Here is a 20,323-nt window from a genome sequence, read left to right as displayed (position 1 = left end):
CACCAAAGCTCTCCAGGAACCTCCCGGATTGTTTGTGCCTTGCTGTGTTGTTCCTCCAGCAGATATCAGGGTGGTTAAAGTCCCCCATGAGAACCAGGGCCTGTGATCGTGAGGCTGCTATCTGTAGAAGGCCTCACTGACTTCCTCTTCCTGATCAGGTGGCCAGTAGCAAACACCCACAACAGTGTCACCCATGCTAGTCTGTCCTTTAATCCCTACCCATAAGCACTCAACCTGCTCATCACCCACCCCTAGGCAGAACTCCATACATTTCACCTGAACTTCATCTAACCACTCATTAGGGGCAGAAACTTTAACCAATACAATATATTGCACAATTACCATATTGCGTCATTATTTTTTTCTACAAATAAGTTTTTTTTTTCTTTCTTTTTTTAAATCAGGGAGATGCTTATACACCAGTAAATCTTTAAAGTGAAATCCCTAGGGTTTTTTTTGCTATAAAAGTATGTCATCTCCTTTGCATCTGTTCTTCAAACACAGAAACTGCTTCTGATGACTTCTTAATTCAGTGCCTCTAGCACCAATATACCCAGTAGACCCAGGGCTCCTGTTGGTTCCCTCTGTTATGCTTTTTATGACTATTCCACTGTTGCAATAAAAGGTCCAATCCATATGGGCACACTTTAGCTACTGTAGCTGACAAGCTACAGCAATGAAAGGTAAAGGGAGATGTGGGGAAGATGGTGCAAATTAGAGAAGCAGTAAAATATCACATTTTGCAAGTCATCAGCATACTTGTAAGACACATTTTTATCAAATGCAGCATAGATATTCAGGACTTAAAAATATCTTCCATGACAGCAGATGATAAGATAACCAAATCTACTTCAATACTACGACCTTTGACAAAGCTTTAAGTACACAACTGACACAAGAGGAAAATCATACAGATTTATAATGTTAAATCAGGCACATCTCAGGAATTATGGCTAATAACTAAGTATTCCTTGCATATTTTCCAGTTTTCCTGCTGTCAGTGTTTTTTCCTCTCTTTAGTCCTTCCCTCTAGTAGCACTGCTTGTAAATGACACTATACTTGCTATTTTGGATGCGACAGCAAAGTGGGTTAGGGCCTGTGCATACACTTAAAGGAAGAAAATTCATGTCAAGGAAAGCTTGCACTACACAAGTTTGCTGTACAGGCATTGGAGAAGAGGTGGAGAACACACTACAGTATGTGTATTTCTCAAATAACAATCCTTCCCAGTAATCCCTGTTGCTGCTTATTAGATAGTTAGTATTATGGTATATACCATTAACAGGTCTTGTAACAGGTTATGTACCCTGAAAGCCTAGGGTCTCAAAGCATTTTAGAAACAGAAAATAAAAATAGGGTGCTTTAAACAAAACAATTGCAACAGTGAAAGGGAGCACCACTCACAGAATGGAAGCATGTAAGGGAGCAGCTCAGTACTTTAAACCTCAAGGAGAAAAAGAGGAAAAATGCTGGAAGAACGATATGCCCAAAATGACCTTTTGTATTTCCGCAAAGCAGATGGGGAATGCTGTGCACAGTAATGAGGCTAAAGGGACTTTTTTTGACAATGATCTCAAAGCTGATAATGCAAACTGTCTAACGCACACCATGGATTTCCTGCAAGAAGTGGCGAGTGTGTCCTGATTAGTGCAATTAATGAAAAGTCTGCATTAAACATGTAACAAGCCTCGGCAGAAAAATGTCTCTGTTAATGTTTGATTAGCAGTACTTTTTTTCCAGACACACCATAGGAACTGTCAGAAGTACTTTATGCAGAAAAGGTGCCCGGTGCTAAGTGGTGTGCACACACTCGGAGGTCTCTACATCCACGCTAAGGAGTCTACAACCCAACCAGACAGAAGTTTACCCACAAGACATATATTGTCCCAAATCATTCCCCCTTCTTTCCAGCTACTCCAGCTATTCTGCAGTCTCTGCTGATCCCAATTTGTCCTCAGTTCTGCACTCAAATACAGAGTAACTGTGCACATTTTCTACTTTTAAATAAAAGGTAAATTGCTGGAAAGCCATTGGAAATATGAAAAACTTTTTTCTTGGTAGCTCCTGCTGCCAGCAAGAAAGGGGAAAGCTGGTCCTTTTGTACCTTATACCAGCAGGTATAGTACCTATCTGTATACACCTCTTTCCAAAGAATAGACACCCAGAGTCTGTTACCAAGGTTATGGGTCCTCTGTCTCCTAGGAACCAAAATAATAGAAATCATCATCTTTTCTGTTCTAAACTAATCATGTAACGAGTTTAGCATTCACAATGTTTTAGCACTGGCTGTTCACTCTCCAACTTCTGTCACATAAAGTGAAAGTTACAAAAGATGCTGGCTCTGGAGTACAGACAGGGGAGTCACTTCATCTCCTATAATTCCTGAAATATTCTTACTTCTCAGGGAGTACAAGAGACGCAGTCACTTCCCTGCTGCATGTGCACTTTCACTTTCTTCTTGGCAATAAAAAAATAATAATACTGCTACCTGTATGAAGATGCTCACAACAATTTTAGGAATTTAAATAACTAAGGTATGCAGAGGTCCTTGCTAAGTCCATTTCAGACACAGAAGAACAAAGAAACACTGAAAATTATTTTGTTTCAGAGTCTTTCAAACACAGATTCTGCCCTCAGTCTTCACACTGCAGTAGAGACACCCACACCACACCGGGAAAGAAATGGTACTGTACCCAATAAAGTTCACAGTGGGAAAAACAAGTCCACTGTGTCAAGTAACTCAAGCCAATAACATAGTCTTTAGTCCTCCATCCTCCCCCCCCCCCCTTATGTTAGCCTATCCCAGAATTTGATTCAACTAACTTTAAAGATGTACCGTGACAGTAGAATTTATTTAAGCTCTATCCCTGCTGGGAAAATAATGGCATCTTTAGCATAACCTTAACTAATGTCCATTTAAAGTGGTACTTCTTTAACTGTGGTCCATAGGAGAAAAATGCTGCTCAGCTACTCCAAGTTATAAGTAATTTAAAAGAAGTCATATACACATTCTCAAAAATGCAAATAAACTATTGGAAGACATTCAGTTAAAGCAACTGGAATATGGAATTAAAGCACATAGTTAAAACATCAAATCAGATTCACATAGGCACACTTTCTTATACAGCTTTTTGATAGTGAGTTTACTGAGGACTGACTGTCCTTAGCTATGACTTACTTTTTCTGCTGCCTTTAACTTCCTGGATTGGAAACACCTGTCTGTGCCTGATTTAAACCACTAGTTTAATCCCCTCAATAACCTCAAAATTATAAAGGACTATATCAGGTTTTTCACCTTTTATTTTACTCTGCCATTAAGTATTCAGTTACAAATGCTGTTACATATTTCTATCACGTTGTTATTTTAGGCAGTAACTAAGACTTTAGAAACAGTACACTAGCGTTTAAATTCATTATCTGATGCTAATTAAAATTATCTGTTTCACTGTCACATGAGAAAATCCTGTTAAAGAAGCTAACGAGCTGCAACCTTCAGTAACTGATCCTAGAGAGGATATGCATTTACAAGCATGATCATTTCATATCAGTGCCAATCAGGTCTAATTATTATTAATAATTATTAACCTTTAAGTATTTACTAGTATTCATAAGCTTAGGTGGAATTAGAATGAAGCACAGTCAGCAAAGTATCAGCAAATCAACAGATACAGACAGAAACAAGCAATGCTGGAATCACTTGTAACTGTAATGTTCATGTACTGCTTAAATTAACCTAACAGAATATCTTATATTAAAAAGTGTTTCCTCTAGACAGGACAGGTGAGATGCAAGACATTACTTCTTATGAAGGTGAAACAGTATATTTCATTGTTTTGGATAACAATAAACATTTAATCATATGCACCTAGAAAATATACTTATCAATTCCAGCACCTGTAAATAGCATCTGCAACTTCAATTTTTGCTCCCAAGGGAAGTAGGATATTTTACCCTGCATGCTAAGCAGGCAAGTCTGTTTCAGCATCTAAGTAATCTGATTTTCAGGGGCGCTGAGCACTGCAGTTCCTGAAGGACTGTAGAATTAGTTGTGGATCATCACTACCTCTGATAACAGAGCCACTGATATAGGAGACAGATGTGAAGTATACAAAATAAGAAATTCATGCCAGAACTACAGGTAATACGTAATATAGTCTTGAATGTCTCCAGGAATGTTCTTCATAAAATACAACATTACAAACACTGCAATGTTCCACTACCATCTACAAGCAAGATTTGGAGTCCAGGACACATTAAATTGCTGTTAAACTGTACGGATACATAAGTCTTTCAAGTACAAGAACATGTAACATGATTAAATTTATACTGATTATTATCTGTGCATTTTAGCTGAGCAGTGTGTTCTTAAATATCAAGAGTGAGTTTTGTCCAAGAGTAAAAATGCTTGGAATCTTTCAAGTCCTTAGTCATAAAAACACCCAGTACTTTAAACTTGTGATATTACATTTTCCCCCATTTTTCTGATGCTGTTTTTGGTATCAAGGAAATAATCTTAAATCCAATATGTTTGTAAATAGAGTCAGTGCAATAACCACCTAGAAACTTACAATTAGTTGAACTGTATCTCATATTAAGGATGCTGTATCTCACCAGAAATAATGGCTAACTATCCACTATTAAAAATAAAACATTGTCCATGAAGGTACATCTTTTGTCAGGGAAAAAAACAGCAGAGAGTAGCTCCTATAATCAAGGATTTAATTAATTTGGTCCTTTGTCTGGATCAGTTTTCCAGCATGGCAGTAGATAACAGGAGAGCATTACATGAAAGTCTTACCAAGAAAAAGTTTTTCTCATTGTTTAAGACTTCAAACAGTGCCAGAATCACCCTATTTAAACAAAAGTTTCTGAAAAATGCATACTTTCAACTTCTAATGGGCATGGGCACATGTCATCCCTCATAACCTATGTAAGAAAAGAATATATTGCAAATAGAGCAGGCAAACAGTTCTCACACAAATATTGATTCAAATTCCTTTTTTCAATAGGTTCATACCAAAAGCAGGACTATATTAGATCAGGGCCTGATTCTGGTGTTAACTCATTTGTAAGAGGAAAAAAAGTAGGGCTGCTCATGCTCTCAAATAGTAGTAATGGTAAAAGACTATTTGATGAGATAATAAAATATCAATTTGCTTCTTCTGGATCAAAATAAGACACCAACAGAAATCAACAGGACACGTAATTTTTATCATGGGAAAGTAAATTTGTCTCTCCCCCCTGCTACAAGGAAGATACCAAAAACCCCATAAACCCTCAGGTTTGTTAAGTCTTATTAAAAGTCTGTACTCTCTGGAAGACTGAAGGAAAAAAAAAAAAAGTGATCCATCGAAACAGTCAGCCTCTCCTTCTGGACCTAGTTTGAAAAAAGTCAGAGACTTTTCTTCATTCTATTCTCATTAGTTCTTAAAAGATGAGAATCTCCATCAGTCCTTCACGGATGTGAATAGGGCTTCAGTTGTTTCTCCGCTTTCTTTTTGAGGAAACCAGGGGGAAAGGGGATTAAGAAAAGGCATATTTACCCAGTAAATAGGAATTTCTTCAGAACAGACATCTTGATTTCTACAGCAACTATGACATAACTTTAAAATGCCCCCACAGTTACTTTTGTACAAGTTATCAGGAAAGATTTAAATTTTTGATTGTATGTTCAGAAGTTTCAACAAGCTCTTAAATCTCCTTGAAATTTCAGTCTCTGAGAGCACCCATTTAGAATGGCACTGCAGGCCACAGAATGAGTACAACAGACAAATCATTTTAGAAATGGTTTATTTTACAAATGCTTATACTGCTTCTTAAAATATAGCACTGTGCAAAATCTTACCAACTCTCAGTTGGTTGCACTGATGTAATTGGTCTCTTCAGCTTCATTTACACTAGGAAGTCAGTTTCTCTAGTAACGCTTCTATGCCTTTTGCGTTTTTATTTTGCTTCAACTTTGGGACAAGACTTTTCAGTCCTTTTCTGACTGTATTTGCCACTTTTTGGTCAATGCTCCGGAGAAGGCTACAAGAAAGGGAAACAGGAAAAAACACAAAGACATCAAAGATCAGCATATAGGTCGTACGGAAAGAAGACGTCCATATAAAGGAAAACAGTAACTATTGAGGAAGAAATTGGTCTTCTGGAAGAATTGTCTTCTTTAAGCAAAGGATGTAAAACTTTCCATAAAGCAGGAGACATCAAGGGAGGATACAACCAACATAATGTATTTCCAGTTGGAAGGAACCTCAGGAGGTCTCTAGTGCAGCCTCCTCCTCTAGAGAGGCATCAGCCATGGGGCAGATGGGGTTGCTCAGGGCTCTGCCCCATCGGCTGTGTCTCCCCGACCCCCTCCCCATCGGTGCTGGGGCTGCTGCGAGGTGCCCCGAGGTCACCACTGCTCCCGGTGAGCCGGCCCACACCCTGCAGCCTCTCCTCGCAGCGCCGGGCTCCCACCCCAGCTGCCTTGGTCACCCTCCACTGAACTTGCTCCAGTTTGTTGGTATCTTTCTTTCAATCCAGGGCCTAAAACTGGATGCAGTAAAATACATCTGATACACATCAAGTACCTCTGATATTCTACTTCTGTGCTACCTTTCTTGCAAGGCTACCAGTGCAACCAGTGCCAGTGCACCTTACTAGTGCTGTGGTATTTTAGGTATTACTTTTGGTAGACAATCTGTCTTTCCCAGGTAAATCTCCCTCCTCCCCCCCCCCCCCCCCCCCCCAATAACAAGGAAACTCATTGTAAGCTAAGAACGCTATCAGGAAAGAAAAAGCTTCTCCACCATCCAGATCAACCTAGAAAACAATTGTTCTTCTCCCCTTCTTTTAGGAAAGTACAAATGAAATGTTCTTGTATTACAACACAAAGACAGTAAAGGTAATGGTATGCCTAATTTGCTAATTCAAAATGATGAATGAATTCTGCCTAAAAAGCTAAATGTCTTTTCCATCAAGCATGTGCAATCCCGTACAGAACTACATGTTGCAATGGCATCCAGATTAAGTTTGGGAACATAAACTATAATGCACACGTACTGGTAACAAGTGGGCCAAATGATACCACAGCTCCTTATAATCCCCAGGGATCTCCAACCTAACTCCCAATTTGCAGCTATCTAAAAGCTTGGTTCTCTGTCTACTTTTATAGTAAGGATTTAGCCATGGCAAGTTGAACTGAGTAAGACAGGAGAGGAATTAACGTAGTTTGAGATGCTATTTAAATTTTGTACCCTTATGAGTTCAGATCCTGTGCAGGATGACAATACTAGAGGCAGGAAAACATGTGATATCCATCTGACAACAGTACTTTTTTCAGCTACTTCTTTCCTAGATTTAATTCTGTAATTATAACCAACAATTTCTAGTGGCAATTTCTCTTATACTTTTAGCTGTAACAGCTGTTTAAATGAAGAGGCCTTCTTTAAGATTGTATTCAGCACAGGTGAGGGTCATAATTTTTCAGCTTTTCTATAAGCCATGCAGAAAAGGACAAGGAAGTCAGGAGTACTGAGAGAGAATGTGCTAAATACATTTGTAGGTAACATGGAAACTCATACAGTTTACCACCTGGAACAAAAATCATAGACACTAGGAAACTACTGTAGACAACTTTTATAGAAGTTTCTAATTAGGAATTTTGTCAAATGTTAGAAGTGTAAAGCTGCTTTCAAATTGTTGGCATCCATATATATATATTCTGAGACACCGTATTTTTAACGGACAAAATCTATATGTCTGATAATGCAGCCAGAAGATCAACAGTAATCTGTTCACCAGAACTAACAAGAAATTTCAAAAGAATAAAAAAACCTATAAAAAAACATATTTTCTGGACATAAAATACAACACCTATTGGTTACAAAAATGACATGTGAGAATAAATAAATCATTTGAAAATGTATGTTTTTGGCCAGCTTCTACATTGATAAAAGCACATCATTTGATGAACTCAAAACCACTGAGGAGAGGTCAGATGTAGAAATCTATACAGAACAGCATCTGTGACATCCAAGCTCTTAGAAGACTTTATTTACAGTAAACTGGACTGTAACATCTGCAAAGAGCTCTCTCTTAGGGCTTTGGACTCTTGCAATATTTCAGGCCTCAGATTCTTTTATAAAAGTCATATTAAAAGTATGAAGGGCAATAGAAGGAGAAGGTCCACAGGATACCAGAACATTAAGCACTCAAGTGCACACATGAACTGCAAATAACTGATATATGAGCTTAAACAACTAGAAAGCCACAATGTTCAAGTGGACTAGCTGGGTAATTCTGAGTTTCAGATCTGCACGTAAGTGACAGATGGCTTCCAAGAGCCAACAGCAAAACAAAACAATTAATCATAGCTTCAGGGAGAACCAGCAGTGTCTGAAAGTTACCTCTGTAAGAGGGATCTGAGTTCCTTTATGACAAAAGAGCAGCCTGAATATATTTTTTAATGAGAAGGTTTTTGAAAAACTCAACAATTATTTTACATTAAAAAAAATTGCAGTTATTATCCATACCCAATTAAAATAAATTTAAATTTTGCATTGCTGTGTAATCTATGTAACCTCAAATGCATGCAGTTAAGCAAGGATGAGATTATTTCCTATGTGTTACTGAGTTAAACAAGGGTCACATGAAAAACAGCTGGTTAAATTTTGTCTTCCCAGCTGCCTAAACAAATAAGCATCATGACCAAAGAGAGCTTCAAACTATAAAAGATTTAGATTTAATTAAAATAAATCCCCCAAATTCCAGCACAAAAATGAAACACTCTTCTTCAAATACTTTAATCTTTGTTTCCACTTAGGTGAATTCCAGTATTGGTGAAAAATTTTCGACTAATGTTCTGAGAAATAAGCTCTCCTACTTTGTAACAATGCAAATTTATCAAAATCACCACCCTGTAGTGTCCTGAATAGCAGCATTTATATACAAAGATTCACATTCTTTACAGACGTTTCTGCAAACTGCAAAGCTTTTTAAGTGATTCAATGCCTGGCTGATATCCAAGTTAACTGAGACAAACTATTAGACAACTGTTGGTCACCACTTGTTAGACAAGCATATTTTAGTAATTATTTTAGTAATTAGTCTGCACTGGTAATCCAAAAACTAACAGGCCTCCAATTCAAAAAAGATACCATTACTGTGCTAGTTTTTTCTAATATGTGATTATTATCTTACTGTTTTTTCTAGAAGTCTTCAAAAGATTAGAGAGACTGCAGTCACAATGACAGCTGAACAGCTATTAAAATGTTATGCATGAATAAAATTCCACTTATTTACTTTACAAATTTTGAAGGATCAAAATAATTTAGTTCATAAAGCAAACCAGTAACACCAAGTAAAAAATGAATCTCTTCAGTCAAGTTAGGGGGAAAAAAATCCAAATGCATTAGTATACTGTCGTGCACTGGCCTTTGAAAATAAATCTCTACAGAACATCTGTGTGCAGGCTTAGATAATTTCAAGGCATTAGATGCATTTATTGAACTTCAGAGGCCTGTTACAAAAGGCAAAGAAAAAGTGTTACCATTTTGTAAGTCAAACAATCTTAACAGCCAGATCTATATGACTATTACTATGTTATATCTCACTGGCGATCTGAATGAAAAGACTAATCAAAAATACAACTAAACTCATATTTTAGTAAAATTTCAGTACTTAAACATCTCATAATTCACTTTGAAAAAGAGGATGAACATCAGAGTAGACACAGACAGAAAAAACAGCAGGGAGCCTAAAGTAATTTTATTGGGGAAGGGATTGCGGGGGGGGAGAGAGTGACAGAGGGTGAAAAGGGAGAGGCTGTTCTTATTTTACAGAAATATGTTTTCTGTTTGAACCGTTTGCTTATGTTGGCTCAGTGCAAGTCTTTATGAAGAAGCAGTAAGGCGATGCTGACCCAGCAGTTTGGAACACAGGCTACTAGGGCTTAAGATACAACCTTCAGTTTCCACGACCTGACACTGACGTTTACGGTTATAGAATGAAAATGGCAATGATTAATACAGCTGTTGGCATTCGATAAAACAAAATGTGATTGTTAGATTGAATATTAGTCTGATTCCTATGGACTCCCTTTGATCTCATTAGTTACACGGTTCACTACTTCCAAATTGTGAGCAAGCTGGCACATCCTAAACCTTTTCATGGTCCACTCCAAACACACTTCTACTTCAGTATGAGACATACCCAGGCTCCATAATTAAGGCATCAAGACAAAATAACAAGTTACAGAAAAAAATCTGCATTCCTATATGCTGCCCACAGTCACAGGTACTTCAGAGTTAATTATTTTAATGCAATTATTAGTTGAGTGTTCTTTTAGGAATTTTGCACTTGTAGAACAAGATAGGGTAGGCACAATTTTATAAATGAATTTGGTATTTAACCTTTTAAGATTTTCAAAGATACAGCTACCTCTTAGTGCTACATAAGCCTGAGCTCAAAGAACACCCTGTGGAAATTCAGGTTTGTATTTTTCCAGTACCATGTTGCATTGCAGACTTACAGCAGCATGAAAGAGAGTGCACAGTAAGTAAAAAATGGCATTTTGCGAGTAGAAATTACAACTGATGTTCTCTTAGGTGTTCAGGAAATTAACAATCAAACCCAGTTATGAACAGTCATGTGTGTTACATACCAACAAAGAACAATGGCACCTCGATTCACTTCAGCCCATGATTTCATATTCTCAATACCAACACGTTCCACCAATGTTCTTCCAAAACAAACTATATGATGACATAAGGAGGTAGAGCAAGAAAAAGAACAAATAAAACAGCAGCATTAAACACAAAACCCTGTTAAAAATTCTCTGCAATAGTGATTTAATCAAATAATTTTTAGCCACTCAGTACTTACAAAGTTTTGCTCACTCAAAATAATTGACTATTCAATGCACTGAATACTTTTGTAGATGTGAGAGTAATTTCAAGCATTGCTTAAAATTAATTAGACAATAGCAGCATTGAGTAGTGTGAAAACTTACTAGTATAAAACAGACATATTTGCTGCTTCTTTTTTAAAAGGGTGTCAAAGGTATTTATGTCTTAAAGAAAGCATTCATAGCAAAGAAAGAACTTGGTAAAAATGACACAAAGTGAAAAGATAATTATATGCAATTAACCAATACACACACACACCTCTGCATAAGTGTTAAATTTTTAAGCATTTGACTCTACCACTGAAGAAACAGAATTCATGACTGAATAGATGAAACTGTATTTAAAACTTCAGAGCTAATCCTTTGTTTATGTATGAAAACCACTAGGTACCTTATTTCGTTCAGCTGTACTGATACTACAGGGCTCTATTTCTTCAGTAACTCTGAAGATTAACTGGACTTGCAGAACCATTGAACTAATGGCGTACGTGAAAGAAAGGACCTAGGCAGACTGCAAGTCCCCAGATGGATTTGAAGAACTGACCTTCTGGAAGACAGCCTTAACAACTTGTATATAGAGCAAACTTATCTGGAAGCAAACAAACAAACAAAAAAAACCCCAAACACCCAATCAAACACTGAAACTACTTTTCACTGTAACTTTAGCATACAACTCCATCTGAAGAACAGGTCAACTTTTACTGAACTTGTTCCTAATGTGATACTGATTTGTTCCTTTCCTATTGCCAATGCTATAAACTCATGTTGACAATTCTGAAAGCATACTTAGGAGAAAAATGAAGAAACTAAAAAGGGAATTACATACTGTTAGCAGAAATAAATCCAGATAACCATCCTCTTAATTAAGCTAGTCTGTGAAAGACACACAGATAAAACTTCACCCTTTGACAACTTTTTATTACCCATTTTTAAAGAGAAGTAGGAAAAGTCTCCTTTCAGAACCATTAAGTAAATCTACATTAACTCTCATCTTTAAAAGGAGGAGTGGATATCTGAACATAGCAAGAAAGAAAAAAAGTGCTTAACAACATAATTCTATAAAGAAAGTATTCCCCTCTGCAAGAAGTTCCCTCTGGACTATACTATGCTGCCCCTCTTTTTCTCCCCACTTTATTCTTTTCAAACAAAACCCTCAAAAAATAATCTCCATTAGGATATGGCAAAAAAAAAGCCCAGAGATTTAAGAGTCTTCACACAAGATTTTACAGTTACATAACAAAGTAAAAGTTAAAAAAGCTAAATTAATATGAGAACATCTGTGCCCAATCTCTGCCTTCTGGGATATAAAATAACAAAGATGTCCTATTTTTGTGACTGAATTTTTATAACAAGTTATAAAGCAGTAACCCAGCAGCACTAATGAACATGCTTCCATAATTAAAATTCTGCCTATAAGCAGTAATGAAACAAGTCTTCCTATTAGAAAGTCTTTACCTTTGCTATTACTATAAATTGCTGTATAGCTTTTTGAGGCTATTAAGACATTTTAAGCACAGAAACAACACTGTCCTAAATACATGGAAAACCCCTGCAAAAAACATACCAATATTTACCATGTAGAAAAAGCAACTTATTTTCAGCATTCTGTTCATGTAACAGTTCACAACAGCAAAAAGATAAAAGCATTCATCTTAGAGACTCTCTTACATCTTCCATATATTAGTATGTTTAAAAAAACCCCAACACATCAATCTTATTTTAGACCAGATATCTAATTATTCTGAAGTCATAATTTGATCAAATAAAGCTGAATTTCAAACATACCTTCTTTTCCACTCTCTCTCATTTTTTCATCTTGCTCTATTAACCATTTCAAAACTAGATGGCCTGCTGGATGCTCTGCAATGTGAAGCTTTAAGCCAAAAACACCCCCAAACAAAACAAAAACCGAAATTATTAAATGACAGTGTTTCAAAATGCATTTTCTTCTCTGCTCATAAATATTACTGCTTGCTTTATCCACCTTTCCCTCTGCCCTCAGCCCCAACACCACACTGATCCATTTAGTCATTACCTATGACCATACAGCAACAAGTCAGAATGTAATATACTTATTCAAAATAACCAGTTTATTTTTTTACTACCTTCCCTGTAGTATCTGACATTCAGTACTATAAGCTGTGGCCGCCACTCTGTATTATCTAACGTTCTATCCACCCCAACTCTTCATACTGAGTAGAATCTCCAGGTCTAGCTGCCTGCGTGCAAACCTCCAGACTTCTCACATTTTCACAAATTCCAATATTCAGTGCAGTATGGCTGTCACAGAACTTCACAGAAAATATGAGTGGTTCATGTAAAATTACCCTAAATGCTTATCATAGAAAAGCAGGGATAAGCTTCAGAAACAATGACTAGAAATAGTATGTCACTGGAATGCCTGGTGGAAGCATGCCTTTCATGGGGTGGCAGAGAACCATGAACTCCAGTTCTTTTTTTAGGAATAGAAGATATTTTCAACATTCTTCCTCCATCTGTAAACTTCTTCTATCTATAAACTGGCTTGTTTTCATCTGAATTATGTTTGTTGTCACATTCCACAAGCACTCCAGAAGGAGAGGCACTGAAGAACTGAGGAAGATAGAGCCAATTCAGCAAAACTATGAAAACCTGGAGGACATTAAATTTAGTCTATGCAGCATTTTTCATTTTCTAGTCTACAAAGACAAATCTGACTGAAGCGTAACTCAACAAAATAGGGGAGGGTTTTCCAAGCACATTTTGAAGAAGGTCATATTATAAAGACACACAGCTAATACCTAAGATCTTTCCTTGTGTGGAGACACGCTTACTGAAAACTATGGGAATCTATCATTCTCAGTGTAAACAGTTAAGTGATACTATAAAAAGTTTGTTTGATTTGTTAGTGATAATACTAAAACAGAGATTGCAATATGATTGCCAGCTACCTTCCCACAAAACACTTAAGTTAGTTTTGGAAGATTCAAGATCATGAAGTATTGCTGGCTTCAAGCCCTCATTACTCCAGATGCAATACTAACAAACTATGAAAGGAAAATGTCAGAAAACACAAGAGACTGCTTTTAATGTACAAGTACAGTCAGGGAAGTACATTAACCTCCTAAGGGAAAAGCAGACCTCATTTCACTAATATAATATATGCAAATTTACTGCAAGATCTCAACATCTTGTCCTGTTACATTACCTGCCCATCACAGCCACCTGGAACCAGCTCTTCTGCTGCCAAATTTGCAATTGCATCTAGTGCGGGCTGTATGTCTCCAAGAGCCGCTCCTAAGATGTCAGCAACTAAGACAAAGGTACTTTTGTCCATCACTACTTCTTGAGTGTGTTCTTGCAAATACTCTAGCAAAGGTGAGGAAATGGCTTCCAGGAGTTCATGGCGGCGAAGTTCTACATTTTTCTTACTGATGAAAAAAGACAGCACATTACTGCAGAGAACTTACTTTGTACGCCCATCAAATAAGAATTTGAGACAGCTATATGTAACTGAAAGGTCAAAATGAATCATCAACCATCCTCTTCTCTATTTTGCATACAATCAGGTACATGCTGCACACACAACGTCCTTTAAGAACAATTGGAACGAGAAATTATAATGCCTGCAGTACTATGTCTTTTGTTTAAAGCTGACTGCCAGTAAACCTAACATAGTTAGTTTTTTGTTAACAATGGTAATTTAGCCTGTTTATTTTCTATTTATTCTATTATCTCAAGTACTGGGAGATATTGCTTAAACTGTTCATTACTTCCCTAACTTGCTGCATCTTCAGAAGCTGGTAAGCATCACTGTCAGTATCAGGAACTGAATTAAAATTAACATTTTCCATTTTTATTGCTAGATTTTGAACACACTTCTATGCAACTCAGAACACCAATAATGTATGTTAAAAATTTCTTCCTATGTCAAAATTGATATACTGGTTTAAACAAATAATACATCACAGTTTGTCCTTTACAACCTAGAAATATTATCACAATTTAAATGAACAAAAACCATAATATGCACAGATAGTATTTGCTGAAGTCACATAAACACTGTTTATCATTTCTATTTGATAACTTACATCTACTTGTTTCACGTTTTTGTTTTTTTAAAGGAGTATTCTAATTTATATGCACATACAAGAACACTTACAGAAATTACTAGACTGATCACTCATCAACTTCAAACCAAAGTACAAATACGGTCTACAGATTAATATAGCTAATAACACTTATGTATTATTTAGCTATCTTATTTACATAGGTTTACTATGAAGAAAAGTTGAAATTAAATCACCCATGAGAGAAAGCTGCATTAGCTGTTCTGGAAGGCTAACTCTAACAACTTAACCTTCATATCTCAGTTACCTATACGCATTTCCATCTCCTTGTTGCAGAAGTGTGATGATTTCTGGCACAAAATGTGCAGGGTCTCTAGGACTTAGCAAGTACAACAAGACCTTCTTTCCATGTTTGTTGTTTATTATACTAGGCAAGGAAGCATTTATTTCCTGTAAAAGCAAACAAACAACAACAAAACATTAATGAAAGAATAGTTCTGAGCCACTGATAGTGACTGATTACCTTTCAAACTCAAAACTTAAGAAAGTAAAGCTACAAACTATGAGTAAGATTCGTGATTTGCTTGTGGAATAAAATCCAAAACTCTAAACAGAATGAAAGTTGGCAGAAGTGAAATTAATGAAAAAGAAAGTATTAATGTTAAAAATGTGTTTACGAGATGCATCAATATCATTGATTAGAAGCTACTGTAAAAGTATCACAGAATCACAGAATGGTTGAGGTTGGAAGGGACCTCTGGAGATCGTCTAGTCCAACCCCCCTGCTCAAGCAGGGTCACCTAGAGCACATTGCACAGGATCGCATCCAGGCGCATTTTGAATATCTCCAGAGAAGGAGACTCCACCACCTCTCGGGGCAACCTGTTCCAGTGCTCTGTCACCCTCACAGTGAAGACGTTTTTCCTCATGTTCAGATGGAATTGTCTGTGTTTCAGTTTGTGCCCGTTGCCTCGTGTCCTGTCACTGGGCACCACTGAAAAGAGTCTGGTCCCATCCTCTCGACACCCTCCCTTCAGATACTTGTACACATTGATAAGATCTCCTCTCAGCCTTCTCTTCTCCAAGCTAAACAGGCCCAGCTCTCTCAGCCTTTCCTCATAAGAGAGATGCTCCAGTCCCCTAATCATCTTTGTAGCCCTTCGCTGGACTTGCTCCAGTAGTGCCACATCCCTCTTGTACTGGGGAGCCCAGAACTGGACGCAGTACTCCAGATGTGGCCTCACCAGGGCTGAGGAGAGGGGGAGAATCACCTCCCTCGACCTGCTGGCAACACTCTTCCTGATGCAGCCCAGGATACCATTGGCCTTCTTGGCCACAAGGGCACATTGCTGCCTCATGCTTAACTTGGTGTCCACCAGCACTCCCAGGTCCTTCTCCACGGAGCTGCTTTCCAGCACGTCAACCCCCAACCTGTACTGGTGCATGGGACAGGACTTGTTTTCCCTGATATATGAAAGTACTAAGAACAGCAACATATATCCTGGTATGTTAGGTTCTGTGCAACCAAACTCCGTAAAAGTCATAAATTCAATGGACATACAAAGGATCATCTACTACAATGCCAAAGAGTAATCACCAATACAGTGCTGACTCTCAAATAACCATATGTAAGTAAAAAGGCAGTGACAATGGTCCAGAGGAAGGAAAGTCTTATCTTAAATTGATCACTGAAAATCCAACAGTAATCACTAAGTTTCACTAACAGAGTAAAATTGACTTCTGCTGGGAGGACAATCAGCACTACTTCCAGTTTATTTGCACATTAGCAGAAACACTGGGCATTTCCCAGAGATTAGGAGCTGGCTAGAAATAATCACTTTGTAAACTACAGAGTTTACAGAGGGCACCTCATACCCTGATGCATTAACACAGCTAAGGCAGAAAGTCATTAATGTGCAAAAGTTATCTTGTTTATAAAAGCATGCCTTTACATTCAGAAGGAAGCATCTGTAAGACCTCACGTTCTTCCAAACTTCTACATACAGGTTCCATTTCATACAGCAACATGTATTTAACTACCAAGCACCACTGGAGAACCCTGAATACCATCCAGATATTATTGACTATTATGACAATCCATTTCTGATAATTTCTAATATACATGTAAATTTTGATTTTTAAATCAAAGGAGGGCTGTACTCTGGGCACTTTTAACACATTTTACAGGCCACAGCCCTTGAAAACCCTTTTTTCAACCATGAACGTCCTTCCAGCAACAGCTAGTAAAAGATAAAGGGAACAATTTACATCATGTCACCCTTCATTAACATGCAGTTAGGTTGGCTGGTTTTGAGGGAAAGAGAAATATAAAGAGGGGGCTGGAAGTCGGCGGGAAATGGTAAGTCACCTTTCTTATTTCAAAAAGGTTGCTTAAACCTAGATGAAAATGGGTTTTAGTGGACTGAGACAAACATTGGTTTAATACATATCATAACCCAGTGCATCTATGAATTAAGAAGATATTACTGTAACCTTCACACTCCAGGCATAAAAAAATCTGTTCTGATGAAGAAAAACAAGACAAAAGACACATTGTCTCTTGTTTTTGGGATGTACATTCAGATTCTGCGGTTATGTGAAGTTCATTTATCACTTAAATGGCTGAACACAGTGCTGAAATATTTCTGAACTGGTAACAATTAAAGGAAACTTTTAATTTAGTATAATTAAATACAATAATCATCTGCACTTTGAAATCAACCTATGAAGCAGACATTTTGCATAACAGATAATGCATTTTTGTTTAAATCCTCCAAACGTGTTACCTCCACTCACCCCTTTCCAAAATACTGAATCTGAACTACAGAATTTAGTCACGTTCAATGTCCCAACTATGAGAAAATATCAGTGGAAGCTTAATAATACAACTATGCTCTCTCTCTCTCATTGGTAACATCCTTCTAGCACTGTGTGTACTTAGAATTATCATGAAAGAGGTTTTTCACTCAAATCTTCCTAAACCCCAATAGATGCTTAAGCAACCAATGTGCAGTTGCAACCAAATATGAAGGTTTAAAGCAACACACGTACTCTTTGGTCCAGGATTAAGTCTCTGTGGAGCTCAGAGATGAGAAGACTTTCCTCTGAGGCTTTTAAGACCTCACAATCACAAGACCTGCAAATTCCCAACCTTTCTGCCAAGCCATATAAGCAGTTAGTTTTAAAATACTACAAAAAAGGAAAGTCTTGCCCAAATACTGTAAGCTTTCTGTGCCTACAAAGATCTTTATTACTTTTTTTCCATTGCGTAAACTTTTAGTACAAACAGACTGATAATCTGAATGAGGTCTTTTAGAATTTGAGCTATTCTTTATAGAACTTTAAGTTTTTGATCCTTCTATAGAGCATGCTTCAAAACCTGCTTTCACAGAATCACAGAATTGTTGAGGCTGGCAGGCACTTTTGGAGGTCATCTAGTTGTGTCCCTTTGCTCTTTCCAGTCAGGGTCAACCAGAACTAGGAGAATGTCTAGTCAGGTTTTGAGCAACTCCAAGGATATAGACTCTGGGCAACCTGTTTCAGTTTTTGGCCACCCTCACAGTAAAGTTTTTTCCTATGTTCAGATGGATTTTCCTATGTTTCAAATTCTGCTTATTGCCTCTTGTCCTGTCACTGGGCACCACTGAAAAAAAAGTCTTGCTCCATCTTCTTTATACTCTCCCATCAGATATTTATAAGCACTGATAGATCCTCCCTGAGCCTTCTTTTCCCCAGGCTGAACAGTTCCAGCTCTCTCAGCCTCTCCTTCTATGACACATGCTCCAGTCCCTACATTGTCTTCATGGCCCAGTGCTGAAGCCACTCCAGTAGCTCCATGCCTCTCTTGCACTGGGGAGCCCAGAACTGGACACAGTACTCCAGATGGGTCTCACCAGTGTAGAGTAAAGGGGAAGGATCACCTTCCTCCACCTGCTGGCAATGCTTTATCTAATGCGGCCCAGGACACCACTGGCCTTCTTTGTCACTAGGGCACTCTGCTAGCTCATGGTCAACTTGGTGTTCACCAGGAACCCAAGGCCTTCTCTGCAAAGCTGTTTTCCAGCTGGTCAGCCTCCAGCGTGTACTGGTGCATGTGATCATTCTCTCTCAGGTGCAGGACTTGACATTTTCCCTCTGTTGAACTTCATGAGGTTCATGTTGGTCCATTTCTTCAGCCTGTCAAGGTCCTTCTGAATGGCAGCACAACCAGCTGGTGTATCAACATCTCCTCCCAGGTTTGTATCATCTGCAAACTTGCTGAGGGTGCCCAGGTCATGAAAATGTTAAACAGTACTGTACCAAGTATTGACCCTTGGGGTACACCACTAGTGGCTGGCCTTCAGTTGGACGTTATGCTGCTGATCACAACCCTCTGAACCTGGCAGTTGAGCCAGTTTTCAGTCCAACTCACTGTCCACTGATCTAAGCCTTCAGGTTGTTGGATGTTATAGGAGATAGTGTCAAAAGCTTTGCTAAAGTAAATACAACATCTATTGCTCTCCCCTCATCCACCAAACCAGTCATCTTATTTCCCCTTCATAAATCCATGCAGACTACTCCCAAACACCTTCTTGTCCTTGATGTGTCTGGAAATGGTTTCCAGGATTATTTGGCTCCATCACCTTCCCAGGGATCAAGGACATGCTTCCATCTCATCCTCGGCTACTAGTTTTCATTCTGCATTTGAAGTGCTGGCTTTTGATCTCATATGATAATTCTCCTTTTCTCTGACATTCTTTCCCTATTCCTGGACTCATATAAACCCAGATGGCCTAATGCTGTATGTGTGAAGGCCATTCCTTCTTATTCTCATTTTCTCCTCTGTATAGATTAATGCAGTAGCGTGGCCAAATAGTAAACACTCCATTATCTGGAACATCAGGAGTTCTCAGATGGTGGAAAAATACCAATGATTCAGATATCATATGTCATGCTGGAAGCCCCAACTAAAATCAAGCATTGTATCTCAACTCCAGAAAGCAAAGGGCTTGTAAAAGAGTACAGAAATGCATCATTTGTGTTGTACCAAGATAGCCCAGACCTGCCAGGGCCTGTTTGCTTGAAACTTGCCCAAAAGTTGTTACATTGCTCAGTAGATTCTGGAAACAAAAAAAAGCTATGATCACAGCTAATACACCCAAGAAACATAAACTAACTCCACACGGGGATGCTTTCATCTCTCCAAACCCACCAGAGAAGGAAAAGACTTGACTGAATTTCCAGGCTGGGCTAGGCAAACCCAACTCCCCCTACACAAAGTTGCTCAAAGAGCAACTGCTCATATTTTTGAGAGCAAACCTCACTGTGACTACTTTCTCTTCATATTTTCTCCACTTGCAAACTATTGCCTTGTCTTTACCTCCCTGCTACTGCCTCTCAACTCAG

At 38.0% G+C, this 20,323-nt stretch overlaps 1 protein-coding gene across 2 annotated transcripts in view; it reads right to left on the bottom strand.

Annotated features, from left to right (window-relative positions):
- Positions 1 to 5,774: 5,774 nt before the first annotated feature.
- The window catches only part of PUM3 (pumilio RNA binding family member 3), a 28,628-nt gene continuing 14,079 nt past the window's right edge, over positions 5,775 to 20,323 (bottom strand). Inside the window, exons 14-18 of one of the 2 annotated variants that reach the window (XM_067315867.1) lie at positions 15,246 to 15,388; positions 14,077 to 14,299; positions 12,675 to 12,762; positions 10,647 to 10,737; positions 5,775 to 6,028 (exon numbers count right to left, since the gene is read on the bottom strand). In XM_067315867.1, coding sequence (XP_067171968.1) covers positions 5,899 to 6,028; positions 10,647 to 10,737; positions 12,675 to 12,762; positions 14,077 to 14,299; positions 15,246 to 15,388 — 675 coding nt within the window. In that variant the 3' untranslated portion in view covers positions 5,775 to 5,898. The remainder of the gene's footprint in view (positions 6,029 to 10,646; positions 10,738 to 12,674; positions 12,763 to 14,076; positions 14,300 to 15,245; positions 15,389 to 20,323) is intronic. The other variant, XM_067315868.1, reaches the window with a different exon arrangement.

Source organism: Apteryx mantelli, chromosome Z (assembly GCF_036417845.1).
Source record: "Apteryx mantelli isolate bAptMan1 chromosome Z, bAptMan1.hap1, whole genome shotgun sequence".
NCBI classification, from domain to species: domain Eukaryota; kingdom Metazoa; phylum Chordata; class Aves; order Apterygiformes; family Apterygidae; genus Apteryx; species Apteryx mantelli.
Note: the sequence above shows the minus strand (reverse complement) of the source record. Positions and strands in the feature narration are given on the sequence as shown.